The sequence below is a fragment of the Pseudophryne corroboree genome, chromosome 4 (genome assembly GCF_028390025.1).
Source record: "Pseudophryne corroboree isolate aPseCor3 chromosome 4, aPseCor3.hap2, whole genome shotgun sequence".
Taxonomy (NCBI): Eukaryota; Metazoa; Chordata; class Amphibia; order Anura; family Myobatrachidae; genus Pseudophryne; species Pseudophryne corroboree.
Window position 1 is genome coordinate 342,046,715 of NC_086447.1, and position 15,635 is coordinate 342,062,349.

At 47.1% G+C, this 15,635-nt stretch overlaps 1 protein-coding gene across 3 annotated transcripts in view; it reads right to left on the reverse strand.

The window, feature by feature from the left end:
• The window catches only part of CCDC50 (coiled-coil domain containing 50), a 171,333-nt gene that overhangs the window by 64,933 nt on the left and 90,765 nt on the right, over positions 1-15,635 (reverse strand). For all 3 annotated transcript variants that reach the window (XM_063916451.1, XM_063916450.1, XM_063916452.1), the window contains one exon: positions 15,252-15,333. In XM_063916451.1, the coding sequence (XP_063772521.1) occupies positions 15,252-15,333 (82 nt within the window). The remainder of the gene's footprint in view (positions 1-15,251; positions 15,334-15,635) is intronic.

The window sequence follows — 15,635 nt, forward strand, 5'->3', positions numbered from 1 at the left end:
GGGAAACGGTTCGGTGTCTGGAATTGGATAATTTTAACGACGGACGTGAGTCTCAGAGGTTGGGGAGCTGTGGTTCAAAATTGTCAGCTCCAGGGTATCTGGGCAGATCACGAAAGATTGCTGTCTCTAGATGTCCTGGAACTCCAGGTAATTTACAATGCGATACGACAAGCAGTGCACATGCTCCGGTCTCAGACTGTCCAGGTGAAGTCAGACAACACGACGGTGGTCGCGTACATTAACAAACAAGGAGGAACGAGAAGCCGCATGGCCATGCGGGAAGTAGCTTGAATCCTCAATTGGGCCGAGCATCACCAAGTGATATTGTCGGCAGTGTTCATTCCGGGAGTGGACAACTGGGAGGCGGATTATCTCAGCCGTCGGGATTTTCATCCAGGAGAATGGGCATTAAATCCAGAAGTGTTTCACATGTTGGTCCAGAGGTGAGGTTACCCACAAGTGGATCTGATGGCATCTCGCCACAATCATCACACGCCCCAGTATGTATCCAGAACGCGAGATCCAAAGGCAGTGGCGGTGGATGCTCTCACAATCGCGTGGCCGTACAGCCTCGTGTGTATCTGTTTCCACCGTTTCCGCTGCTCCCTCCGTTGCTAAAACGGATCAAACGAGAGTCCGCCACAGTCATATTAGTGGCGCCTCATTGGCCTCGGAGAGCTTGGTTCTCGGATCTCCGTGGGCTACTCGCAGACGATCCTTGGCCGTTCCCGCTATGTCCGGACCTGTTACAACAGGGTCCGTTACTTTACCCCGATTTAGCGCGGCTGCGTTTGACGGGGCGGCTGTTGAGACCGCCCTCTTAAGAAGAGAGGGCATTCCAGAATCGGTTTTACCAACCATGTTACGTGCTAGGAAGCCAGTTAAGCCAGCTCATTATTACAGAATTTGGCGTGCCTATATAGGTTAGTGTGAAGCTCGGAAGTTTCCGACATCATCTTTCAAGTTATCCCGTCTTTTGTTATTTCTACAGACGGGGTTAGATGGAGGACTACGTTTATCTACACTAAAGGTGCAGGTCTCTGCTTTGTCAATTTACTTTCAAAGACGTTTGGCTCTATTGCCGTCTGTACACACCTTTCTGCAAGGTGTCCTCAGAGTACAGCCTCCATTCATTCCACCTACAGCGCCATGGGACTTGAATCTGGTTTTAGATTTTTTACAGTCTTCATATTTTGAACCCTTACAACAAAGTGGATATTAAGTTTCTCACTTGGAAAACTATTTTTCTCCTAGCCTTAGCTTCGGCAAGGCGCGTTTCAGATTTGGGTGCCTTGTCATGCAAGCCGCCGTATTTGGTGTTCATGATGACAGAGCGGAACTTCGGACGAATCCCGCTTTCTTACCAAAGGTAGTGTCATCTTTTCACATCAATCAACCAATAGTAGTTCCTGTGTTAACAGGAGATTCTGGATCTTTGGATGTGGTACGCGCACTACGAGTTTATGTATCCCGAACGTCTACAGTTCGTAAGACGGATACGTTGTTTGTTCTCTATGATGCTGCCAAGATGGGTTGGCCAGCTTCTCAGCAGACCTTATCCAGAGGCATTAAACTGACCATACTTCAGGCTTACCTTCAAACTAGGTTACAGCCGCCTACATCAGTAACAGCTCATTCCACACGTTCTGTGGGAACTTCATGGGCAGCTGGTCGTGGGGCTTCTACGACGCAGCTTTGCCGTGCGGCTACACGGTCATCAGTGCACACGTTTGTGCGCTTTTGCAAGTTTCATACGTTTGCGGCATCAGCATCTAGCTTTGGCCGCCTAGTGTTACAGGTGCCAAACTGCTCTCCCGCCCAAGGGGGAAGCTTTGGTACGTCCCAAGAGTACTCCAGTGACCCCTAGTGGATGAAAAAGAAAAAATAGGATTTTGGTACTTACCAGGTAAATCCTTTTCTTTGAATCCATAGGGGGCACTGGACGCCCACCCAGAGCAGTTTTATCTGGTTTGTGGTAAGTTCAGTGGATCTTATGGTAAAACATTCTCACAGATTTGTTCAAATTTTCAAGTACTATCGGTTATGGTGTCAACTGTTTAGTTGTCAGTTACGTTATGTGTCAACTTTATTGTTGTCCGTTATGTTATAATGTTATATGTAATTCTCCATTGTTCATCCTCTCTATCGCTCCTGTTCGCCTCAGAAAAAATACGATTTTAAACCTACCGGTAAATCTTTTCTTCCTAGTCCGTAGAGGATGCTGGGGACTCCGTAAGGACCATGGGGTATAGACGGGATCCGCAGGAGACATGGGCACACTATAAGACTTTGAATGGGTGTGAACTGGCTCCTCCCTCTATGCCCCTCCTCCAGACCTCAGTTAGAAAACTGTGCGGACATTTCGAGGAAATTATTTATTGTTTAAACACGGTGAGTGTCGTACCAGCTCATACCACAAACATACCGCAGAACGTGGCATTCAATAGAACACCAGCCAACGGCATGAGCAATACACAGCCACATGCTGAGAGAATATGTAACACAACCTGTGTGTCAACACAACCAATAATAAGAAACCGCATGCCATGGCATGAACGTCGTCAGCAACAGCCTGACCGAAAAGAAACACCACAAGAGTGTAACCATAACCAACAACTGCAGACACAGTACGCACTGGGACGGGCGCCCAGCATCCTCTACGGACTAAGAGAAAAGGATTTACCGGTAGGTATTAAAATCCTATTTTCTCATATGTCCTAGAGGATGCTGGAGACTCCGTAAGGACCATGGGGTTTATACCAAAGCTCCAGACCGGGCGGGAGAGTGCGGACGACTCAGCAGCACCGATTGAGCAAACAAAAGGTCTCCATCAGCCAGGAAATCAAACTTGTAGAGCATAGCAAAAGTGTTTGAACCCGACCAAGTAGCCGCTCGGCAAAGTTGAACTGCCGAGACTCCTCGGGCATCCGCCCAAGAAGAGCCCATCTTCCTAGTAGAATGGGTCTCCACCGACTTCGGTAACGGCAATCCAGCCGTAGAACGAGCACGCCGAATCGTATCACAGATCCAGCGTGTAACAGACTGCATAGACGCAGGCGCCCCAATCATGCTGAGAGCATACCGGACAAACAGAGCCTCTGTATCCCCAATCTGAGCCAAATTTGCGACCTAAATATTCAAAGCCCTGACCACATCGAGAGACTTTGAATCAGCTAATGCCTAAGTAACCACCAGCATCAAAATAGGCTGATTTCTGCGAAACCCAGAAACCACTTTTGGCAGAACTATTATCAGAGTTCTCAATTCCTCTCTATCCACATGGAAGATCAAACAGGGCTCTCGTGAGACAAAGCCGCTACTTCCGACACCCGCCTTGCGGAAACCAAAGCCAATAGCATGACCACTTTCCAAGAGAGAAATTTTAACACAACCTTTCACAAAGGTTCCAAACAGTGTGACACAAGAAAACGCAACACCACGTCCAGGTCCCACGGTGCCAACGGGGGAACAAATGGAGGTTGGATGTGTAGTACTCCTTTCACGAAGGTCCGAACTTCCGGAAAGGTTGCCAATTCTTTCTTGAAAGAAAATTTATAAGGCCAAAACCGCACTTAAATGGAGCCTAACTTTAGGCCTGCACCCACACCTGCTTGCAAAGAATGGAGAAGAACAACCCAGCTGAAAGTCTTCCGTAGTAGCCTTCTTGGATTCACACCAAGACACACATTCTCAAAACACGGTGGTAAGGCTTTACCGTTACTTCTTTCCTAGCCTGAAGAAGTGTGGAAATGACTTCACTGGGAATACCCTTTCTGGCTAGTATATGGCGTTCAACCGCCACGCTGTCAAAACGCAGCCGAGGTAAGTCTTGATACACGCCCTGATCTTGCTGTAACAGTTCCTCACGTAGAGGAAGAGGCCATGGATCTTCTATGAGTAAATCTTGAAGAACTGGATACCAAGCCCTCCTTGGTTGGACCGGAACAATGAGGATCGCCTGAACCTTTGTTCTTCTTACGTTTATCACCTTCCGAAGAGTGAAAACGGAAGGGACACACAGACCTACTGAAAACACCCAAGGTGTCCCGAGGACGTCCACTGCTATAGCTTGAGTGTCCCCTGACCCGGAACAATATACCTGAGATCTCTCATTGAGGCGAGACGCCAACATGTCCACTTGAGGCACTCCTAAAAGACTTGTCACTTCAGTGAAAACTTCTCGATGCCGACTGTATTTCACCCGGATGGAGATCGCGTCTGCAGAGGAATCTATTTCTCAGTCGTTCACATCTGGAACGAAGACTGCTAATACAGCGTTTACCAGTCTTTCCACCCAGCGGAAAACTTTTTCGGCTTCTGCCATTGCCGCTTTTCTCCTTGTTCCGCCCTAGCGGCTTACTTACACCACTACTGTCAAGTTGTCCGACAGAATTAACACGGGCAGATCACGAAGCATATGTTCATTGAAAATATCTCTTAATTCAAGAAAGCTTATTGCAGACAAGCTTCCCAGCTTGACCTTTTCCTCTGGAAATACTTCCCTTGCATGGACTGCTCCTCAGTCTTGGAGATCTGCATGCATGGACACCAGGATCTCATCCTGGATTCCGAACCTTCGTCCCTCTAGGAGGTGAGAACTGAGCAGACACCACAGGAGCGATATCCTGGCCATTAGGATTATATTCCGGCGCATGTGCAGGTGAGACCCGGACCACATTTCCAACTGGCCCCGTGAAAACCACTCTGGCATTTGACCTGCTCACCGAAAAGGCCTCTTAGGCCGCACCCATCTTCTTCATCAACGGAACATATTGATGGATTGTCACTGCAAATCTGATCAGACTTCGGATCCTCAGACCTCTTTCCACAGGAACACACAGAACTTCAACCGTTCCGTATCTACTCTGATACCCACCTCCGAGGTCTGCGTTGTTGGAAACAGCAGCCTTCCCCTGTGTTGAAGAACAGTCAGAGAGAAACCAACGATTTGCACCACTTGTGTCTTGACCTCGCCTTAAATCAGGAGAGTGTCCCAGTACAGAATAACAATGGCTCTTACTATTGAAAGAATACCATCCTACTGCCATCACTCCAGTGAAATGGCAAAGACAATCCTGGATATCAACCCAGGTAAGCTGAATGCGGAGAAAAACGCATTTAAACCCCTTTCTACCTTTACGTGCTGGAGCTCCCTGGTCTGAGAGATTCCATCCTGTAGTTCAACTTCGTAAGGCGAAATCTTTGTTTTTCTTTTTTTTTCTTCTTTTTTTAAACAGGGACAGCAGGACAATGCCCTGAACCTGACGCAACTCTGGTATGGCGTCGCGTACTACCTCCCCTTCCAGAGGGGAAACGGCAAGATCTATTTGAAAAATCAGTGAGGGGAAACATCTGTAAACGCCAGAATGTCCCCCTTTGGATTCTATAATTAACTCACAGGACCAAGTCCATTCCCGGACTGACTGAAAAGTAGTAGACGAGTTCCCACCGGAGTGGGCTCCAGCCAGATAGACCCAGCGACATGCGGTGGATGTGGTAGAAACAGAAAACGACATCCGCTTCTGCGAACCTAACAAGGCAGTAGAACTCTTACCTTTTCACCTTCCACTATCTGCACCGAAAGGGAAAAAAGAACGGTATCGTACCGGTTAAAATGACTGCATCCCACAACAGAATGAGTCACCAACCATTGTGAAGGAATCTAACTCACAAAGTTAGATTTACCAGTAGTATCCGCCGAGATTGACTTAACTGAGGCATCCCCAAACAGCGGTACACCGTCCCAGGAAGGTACTCCAGTATCTCTCGGAGTCAGCCTCAGCATTCCCCCGGCCACACCTCCTGCAGTCGCGCGGCAACCTGCCGCAATGTTATAGAGAAGAATCAACATAAGAAACATCCCCTCTCTCTTTAGGGTAATTCTATCGGATGCCTTTCCGAATATAAACACTCTCCCATGTGTATGTAATGCAAATAACTCCAAAGCATAGAAATAAAATATCACTTAGCTTCCTGTGTACGATCCTTTGCTACAGGGCCCCGTGCCGACCAGAAGTTGACTTTCACAGTATTCTATCCGCGGTGGGAAAAGAATAAACACTCGGACTCCTCGTGAGGATCTGAGACCAACTCGCCACGGCCGACCTAGAGCTTTATCAACAGAGCGACCAGCACATGACAGGGAATACTTTTACTTCAGCATTCATTATAAATCGTAATATGAATATACATAATGAGATTTATATATATATATATATATATATATATATATATATATATATATATATATATATAAATCAATCAATCATACATACATACATATAAGCGGATTGTCCGGAACCGTCGGGTCCCTAGTGACATTAATGTGTTCTGAATGTGTATGACCATGTACTGAATGCCCCAGTTGTGGATCTAACAGGAAACCTTATGGTCGACAGAAAACCTAGTACTCGTCGACAGCAGGTAGTAGTAACCAGGCAAAATAACATTCTTGCGACCCCGAGGGGTCCGAGGGAAGTATACATATATAATTTTAATAACACTCCCCCATAAATACTACCATGTCTGTGCTCGAGCTACAGGCACATGGAACTGTACCCTACATATACATATAAATATATACACAGGTATAAAGCAGTTACAGCATGTTAATTTACACCCAGTAAAAACAGTTGGTGCCGACAGGGTCACCCACATACTACTGTGTCTCCCATACAGTGTTTACATTTGAAAAGCATACAACTACCGACCTGCTGACACTGCATCTACTGAAACAAGTACCAACAGGCATCGGCGATGCAGACAGTGATCTGTTTGTGACAGAGCACTCACGCATGTCGACACATGTGGACTAAAAAGCTATAGTGGGTATATCTGACAGGGAACACACAGACATATATGCACAACACAAAGATTACATGCCCATTATCTAAAATAGTGCTATATTTCCCTCCATATAGCACTAAAACACTGTGCCCCCCCTCGTTTGCACTGTACACATTGCTTTGGCGGGGACATGGAGAAAATGGCACTGAATCCTGTTGTGAGGGCTAAGCCCCGCCCCTTCTCGGCGCGCTTCAGCCCCGCTATTAATGTAGCTTTTTGTGCTGGCAGGGGTCCGTATACAGTGCCTACGCACTGTATACATGTTTTGCCAGACTCAATTGAGGTATATATTGCTGCCCAGGGCGCCCCCCCTGCGCCCTGCACCCTTGTAAAGCCGTTGGTGTGTGGGAGCAATGGCGCACAGCGCGTCCGCTGCACGGTACCTCTGAGACTCGGAAGTCTTCTGCCGTCACTGAAGTCTTCTGTTCTTCTCATACTCACCTGGCTTCTTTCTTCTGGCTTCTGTGAGGGGGGTAATGGCGCGGCTCCGGGAACAAGCAGCTAGGCGCACCAAGTGATCGAACCCTCTGGAGCTAATGGTGTCCAGTAGCCTAAGAAGCAGACCCTTTAACTCACAGAAGTAGGTCTGACTTCTCTCCCCTCAGTCCCACGAAGCAGAGAACCTGTAGCCAGCAGGTCTCCCTGAAAATGAAAAACCTAACAATAAAGTCTTTTAGAGAAACTCAGTAGAGCTCCCCTAGTGTGTGTCCAGTCACTCCTGCGCACAGAATCTAACTAAGGTCTGGAGGAGGGGCATAGAGGGAGGAGCCAGTTCACACCCATTCAAAGTCTTATAGTGTGCCCATGTCTCCTGCGGATCCCGTCTATACCCCATGGTCCTTACGGAGTCCCCAGCATCCTCTAGGACGTATGAGAAATATTTCTATATCAACCAAGTTATAATAAGATTTTACTCACCGGTAAATCTATTTCTCGTAGTCCGTAGAGGATGCTGGGACTCCGTAAGGACCATGGGGAATAGACTGGCTGCACAGGAAATAGGGCACTTTAAGAAAGCGTTGGATTCTGGGTGTGCACTGGCTCCTCCCTCTATGCCCCTCCTCCAGACCTCAGTTAGGGAAACTGTGCCCAGAGGAGATGGACAGTACGAGGAAGGATTTTTGTAAACCTAAGGGCGAGATCCATACCAGCCACACCAATCACACCGTATAACTTGTGATAAACTACCCAGTTAACAGTATGAACAACAACATAGCATCGGGTCAACCGATAAACTATAACATAACCCTTATGTAAGCAATAACTATAAGCAAGTCTTGCAGAAGAAGTCCGCACATGGGACGGGCGCCCATCATCCTCTACGGACTACGAGAAATAGATTTACCGGTAAGTAAAATCTTATTTTCTCTAACGTCCTTGAGGATGCTGGGACTCCGTAAGGACCATGGGGATTATACCAAAGCTCCCAAACGGGCGGGAGAGTGCGGATGACTCTGCAGCACCGATTGAGCAAACAAGAGGTCCTCCTCAGCCAGGGTATCAAACTTATAGAACTTTGCAAAGGTGTTTGACCCCGACCAAGTAGCTGCTCGGCACAACTGTAATGCCGAGACCCCTCGGGCAGCCGCCCAAGAAGAGCCCACCTTCCTAGTGGAATGGGCCTTAACCGATTTAGGCAATGGTAATCCTGCCGTAGAATGCGCCTGCTGAATCGTGTTACAGATCCAGCGAGCAATAGTCTGCTTTGAAGCAGGAGCGCCAACCTTGTTGGCCGCATACAGAACAGAGCTTCAGTCTTCCTGATCCTAGCCGTTCTGGTCACATAAATCTTCAAAGCCCTGACCACATCCAGGTACTCGGAATCCTCCAAGTCCCGTGTAGCCACAGGCACGACAATAGGTTGGTTCACATCAAAAGATGAGACCACTTTTGGCAGAAATTGAGGACGAGTCCTCAACTCTGCCCTATCCACGTGAAAAACCAAGTATGGGCTTTTATGTGATAAAGCCGCCAATTCTGAAACACGCCTTGCCGAAGCTAATGCCAACAACATGACCACTTTCCACGTGAGGTATTTCAACTCCACTGTTTTGAGTGGTTCAAACCAAGGTGACTTGAGGAAACGTAACACCACGTTAAGATCCCAAGGCGCCACCGGGGGTACAAAGGGAGGCTGAATATGCAGCACTCCCTTCACAAAAGTCTGTACTTCAGGAAGAGAGGCCAATTCTCTTTGAAAGAATATGGATAAGGCCGAAATTTGGACCTTTATGGACCCTAATTTTAGGCCCAAATTCACTCCTGTTTGAAGGAAGTGAAGTAGACGGCCCAAATGGAACTTCTCCGTAGGAGCAGCTCTGTCCTCACACCAAGAAACATATTTTCGCCATATACGGTGATAATGTTTCAACGTCACGTCTTTCCTAGCCTTGATCAGGGTAGGAGTGACCTCCTCCGGAATCCCTTTTTCCGCTAGGATCCGGCGTTCAACTGCCATGCCGTCAAACGCAGCCGCGGTAAGTCTTGGAACAGACAGGGCCACTGCTGCAGCAGGTCCTGCCTTAGAGGAAGAGGCCACGGATCTTCTGTGAGCAACTCTTGCAGCTCCGGATACCAAGTCCTCCGTGGCCAATCTGGAACAATGAGGATTGTTCTGACCCTGCTTATTCTTATTATTCTCAACACCTTGGGTATGAGAGGAAGAGGAGGAAGCACATAGACCGATCTGAACACCCAAGGTGTCACCAGAGCGCTTACCGCTACCGCCTGAGGGTCGCTTGACCTGGCGCAATACCGCTTTAGCTTTTTGTTGAGACGGGATGCCATCATGTCTATTTGAGGCAGTCCCCACCGACCCGTGATCTGTGCGAAGACTTCTTGATGAAGTCCCCACTCTCCCGAATGCAGGTCATGCCTGCTGAGGAAGTCCGCCTCCCAGTTGTCCACCCCTGGGATGAACACTGCTGATAGTGCGCTTACATGGCCTTCCGCCCAGCGTAGAATCCTGGTCGCTTCTGCCATGGCCACTCTGCTCCTTGTTCCGCCTTGGCGGTTTATATGAGCCACTGCCGTGACATTGTCTGACTGAATCAGAACTGGTTTTCCCCGAAGCAATTCTTCCGCTTGACGCAGGGCGTTGTATATGGCCCTCAACTCCAGGACGTTGATGTGGAGACAAGTCTCTAGATTTGACCAGAGACCTTGGAAATTTCTTCCCAGTGTGACTGCTCCCCAGCCTCGGAGGCTTGCGTCCGTGGTCACCAGGACCCAGTCCTGAATGCCGAACCTGCGACCCTCTAGTAGGTGAGCACTGTGCAGCCACCACAGGAGAGATACCCTGGTCCTGGGAGACAGGGTGATCCTTTGATGCATTTGTAAATGGGACCCGGACCAATTGTGCAAGAGGTCCCATTGAAAAGTCCTCGCATGGAACCTGCTGAAGGGGATGGCCACGTATGAAGCCACCATCTTCCCCAGAACCCGTGTGCAATGATGCACTAATAGGTTCCTGACCAGGGCTATGAGCTCCTGAACCTTTTCGATCGGAAGAAAAACCTTTTTCTGGTCTGTGTCTAGAATCAGGCCCAAAAAGGTCAGACGCGTTGTAGGGACTAGCTGGGACTTTGGTATATTGAGAATCCAGCCGTGTAACTGCAACGTCTTCATGGACAGAGACACGCTGTCCAGCAACTTCTCCGGAGATCTCGCCTTTATGAGGAGGTCGTCCAAGTATGGGATAATTGTGACACCCTGCCTGCGCAGGAGCACCATCATTTCCGCCATTACCTTGGTGAAAATTCTCGGGGCCGTGGAAAGCCCAAAACGGCAACGTCTGAAATTGGTAGTGACAGTCCTGCACTCGAAGTCTCAGGAACGCCTGGTGAAGGGGGAATATCGGAACATGAAGGTAAGCATCCTTTATGTCCAGGGACACCATCCAATCCCCCCCCTCCAGGCTGGCGATGACCGCCCTGAGTGATTCCATTTTGAACTTGAACCTCTTCAAGTACAGGTTCAGGGATTTTAGGTTTAAAATGGGTCTGACCGAACCGTCTGGTTTCGGGACCACAAACAGGGTTGAATAATATCCCTCTCCTTGCTGGAGATGAGGAATTGTGACAATCACCTGTTGAATATACAATTTTTGGATTGCTGCCAACACTAGCTCCCTCTCTGACGGGGAAGCCGGCAGAGCAGATTTGAAAAACCGGCGAGGAGGCAAGTCTTCGAATTCCAGCCTGTATCCCTGAGAAACAATCTCTAATGCCCAGGGATCCACCTGCGAGTGAACCCAGATGTGGCTGAAAAACCGAAGACGAGCCCCCACTAGATCTGCCTCCCCCCCGGGAAGCCCCAGCGTCATGAGGTGGACTTTGCAGATGCCGGGGAGGACTTCTGCTCCTGGGAACTAGCTGTGTGCAGCTTTTTTTCCTTGCCTTTTCCTCTGGCAACAAAGGACGATCCCCGTACCTTCTTGCTCTTATTGGAACGAAAGGACTGCAATTGATAATGAGGTGCCTTTTTTGTATGCTGCGGGGGGACATAAGGTAAGAAATTCGACTTACCAGCCGTAGCAGTAGAGACAAGGTCCGAGAGGCCGTCTCCAAACAACTCCTCCCCTTTGTAAGGCAAGGACTCCAAATGCCGCTTTGAATTGGCGTCTCCCGTCCACTGTCGGGTCCACAAGAGCCGCCTAGCAGAAATAGACATAGCGTTTATTCTGGAGCTTAATAAACAAATGTCTCTTTGAGCATCTCTCATATACAAGGCAGCATCTCTGATATGCTCTATGGTCATTAAAATGGCATCCCTATCTAAGGTGTCAATCTCCGTAGATAAGGAATCTGCCCATGCCACAACAGCACTACAAACCCAGGCCGACGCCATAGCCGGTCTAACAATAGTACCTGAATGAGTGTAAATGTGCTTCATGGTAATTTCCTGCCTGCGATCAGCAGGATCCTTGAGGGAAGCCGTATCCTGAGAAGGCAGTGCCACCTTTTTGGATAAGCGTGTCAGCGCCTTGTCTACTTTAGGCGAAGATTCCCATCGTATCCTATCCGTTTGTGGAAAAGGATACGCCATAAGAATCCTTTTGGGAACTTGTGGTCTCCTATCTGGAAATTCCCAAGCCTTTTCGCACAATTCGCTCAGCTCAAATGAGGACGGAAAGGTGACCTCAGGCTCTTTCCCTTTATACATGTGTACCCTCGTGTCAGGGACAGGGGGTTCCTCAGTAATATGCAAAACCTCTTTAATGGCAATAATCATGTACCGAATACCTTTTGCCACCCTCGGCTGTAATTTTGCATCTTCATAGTCGACACTAGAGTCAGTATCTGTGTCGGTATCTGTGTCATCGATCTGGGATATGTTGTGCTTCTGAGACCCCGTAGGTCCTGGCGCCACAGGGACAGGCATGGTCTGGCTACCTGACTGATCCCTAGCTTCAGCCTTGTCTAACCTTTTATGCAATAGATTGACATTTGCATTTAAGACATTCAGCATATCCACCCATTCCGGTGTCGGCGTTGCCGACGGCGACATGACATTCAAGCACTCCCCCTCCACATTAAGCGAGCCTTCCTCGTCAAACATGTCGACACATGCGTACCGACACACTTCACACACACGGAAACTTTTCTGAAAACAGTATCCCCTTTAAGGCCCTTTGGAGAGACCGAGAGTATGCCAGCACACACCCCAGCGCTATACCCCTGGAAAAAAAAACACAGAATGCCCTTTTCCAGAAGCGCTGAGTAGTAATAAAAACGCCAATTATGTGCCCCCCTCTCTCCTTCAAACCCCCTTTCACCGTGTGTAAAGCAGGGGAGAGTCCGGGGAGCTTCCTCTCAGCGGTGCTGTGGAGAGAAAATGGCGCTGGTGAGTGCTGATGGAGAAGCCCCGCCCCCTCGGCGGCGGGCTTCTGTCCCGCTCAAAGTTATTAAAAAATGGCGGGGGCTCTTTTATATACATGTACAGTGCCCACCTGTACATGTATATTGTCTTTTGCCATAAGAGAGGTGTTCTATTGCTGCCCAGGGCGCCCCCCCTGCGCCCTGCACCCTTACAGTGACCGGAGTGTGTGAGGTGTAAGGGAGCAATGACGCACAGCTGCAGTGCTGTGCGTTACCTCAGTGAAGCTCTGAAGGCTTCTGCCGCCTGAGACGTCTTCTGACTTCGTTTCTTCTGGCTCTGTGAGGAGAACGGCGGCGCGGCTCTGGGAGTGAACGTCCAGGACGAACCTGTGTTCACCCCCTCTGGAGCTAATGGTGTCCAGTAGCCGTGCCTATCATTTAAGAAGGTCTGCCCCTCTCTCCTCAGTCCCTCGATGCAGGGAGCCTGTTGCCAGCAGTGCTCCCTGTAAAAATATAGAAAAAATCCAAACAAAAATGCTTTCTAAGCAGAGAACTCAGGAGAGCTCCCTGCAGTGCACCCATTTCCCTCTGGGCACAGTGTAAAACTGAGGTCTGGAGGAGGGGCATAGAGGGAGGAGCCAGTGCACACCCAGAATCCAAAGCTTTCTTAAAGTGCCCTATCTCCTGCGGAGCCCGTCTATTCCCCATGGTCCTTACGGAGTCCCAGCATCCTCAAGGACGTTAGAGAAAAACTTTAACCAGAATACATAGGGCCAGATTCTAAAAATGGTTGCATTTCTGTTTTTCCTTATGTACCTAGTATTATTTTGGGGTGTAATTCCTATTTCAGGTGTGATCCACCTATGTCATTTTAACATGTTTATATTTCTCTTAGACCCAGTTCAAATGGTGTGGGCTGGAATGGCGCCTTTGGGCCCTCGCCTTATTACTTCAGACTCTCTGGTTTTTAATAATGTGGGTCATAAGAGACTTGATACTTTACCCAATACATCATCCTTTCTATGCTGGCTTATAATTAATATGGTTGGATTCTATCCCTGATGCAATTATTACTCTGGTACAGGTTAAGTATCCCTTATCCAAAATGCTTGGGACCAGAGGTATTTTGGATATCGGATTTTTCCGTATTTTGGAATAATTGCATACCATAATGAGAGATCATGGTGATGGGACCTAAATCTAAGCACAGAATGCATTTATGTTTCATATACACCTTATACACACAGCCTGAAGATCATTTTAGCCAATATTTTTTATAACTTTGTACATTAAACAAAGTGTGTGTACATTCACACAATTCATTTATGTTTCATATACACCTTATACACACAGCATGAAGGCCATTTAATACAATATTTTTAATAACTTTGTGTATTAAACAAAGTTTGTGTACATTGAGTAATCAAAAAACAAAGATTTCACTATCTCACTCTCACTCAAAAAAGTCCGTATTTCGGAATATTCCGTATTTCGGAATATTTGGATATGGGATACTCAACCTGTACTAGCTGAGGATTAGTCCAGCATTGGCTATCATTTCCTTATAATGTACTTTGACATTATTGTTATTCTACTGTTTCTCATGTTCCATATATTTGCTTATATACTGTCTTCGTATTTTTTTTTAGCGTTCGGTATGTGCGCGATGTGTAAACTTGGAAAAACCTTTCTATAAATAAATTAAATGTAAAAAAAATAATTCACAATTCTGGCCACTTTCAGCAGTCAATATTCCCATGCACACATCCTTCTGTATTAGGAGTCTAATGCATCAATGGGACGGCACCACCGCCAGCCCCCTTCTTGGGAGAGTAGCAGACACCAGCACTATCTGTATGTGCACGAACCCCATCCTTGGTACAGGAGAGCCAACTGAAATTGCCTCATGAGCTGTATATAAGAAGCATCCAAAATGCAGCTGACTCAGAATAGCTGGTGACTACTCTAGGCTGCATAAGTAGACTGTGTAGTTTTCTAAACATCACATCTGTCCACATTCAGAATTGCGTGCAACTCAGAGGCAAGCTCAGTTTTCTGGACCCAATCGTTTACTTCCCTGCTCACAATGTTGCTTGAAATTTTACAAAATAAAATGATAATTATGGTATAGCGGATTGACAGGAGCACGCAGGAAACACTTCTGAAATATAGAGCAACCAGACTGTGATTTTTCTAGAAAAACAAAAGCAAAAATTTGTTTGCTATTGTAGTACTTTTTCCCATGCAAAATGTGGCATGATTGTTCTGTTCAAAATTTGCTAACTTAAACTTAGACTGTATTATGTTTGACAAAAAATTACCCAGTTCTGTGGCATAAACCCATAGGGCAAAATAAAATTATCCTTGGGTCCCAAAAACTGTATTTACTGGATGAATAAATGTGGTGAAGGCATGTGTGGGCGTTGAACAAAGACATGAGATTTCGAACTTGCAGCTGGTAGTCACAATTGTTCAATGACAAGAGACACCGATAAAATTATAGTCGGTTGTCTCAGTGATCACCCTATGACATAGTTATGGGGACAATTTTTCCATCATGCAATTGGCACACAGTCAGCACTCTACCTTCATGCGGCTCTTCTGGGCTCCGTGAAGTATATTTTTTTCTCCTTTTTTCCTCTCTCTCTTGTAATACTCGAGCAATATCCTTATAATGTGAAGATAACAGATTGGATTTGAGAACAGAACATATATGCTGTAAAATAGATCATAACTTTTGACATGTTGTGTCTACTGAAGAACAGCAATCAAAGATGCATTCGAGATTAAAAAAAAACAAACAAAAAAACTGCAATGCTACTCGGGTTTTAAAGTTAGCAATGAAATTTGTAAAGGTGTGTACACGGTGAGATCTTCACTTTCTATTTTGACTATAAAGTCAAAATCGCAAGGAAAGTTAGCGCAAACCACAAAGTATTAGCCACCTTGCGATCCCTATTCAAAACCGAT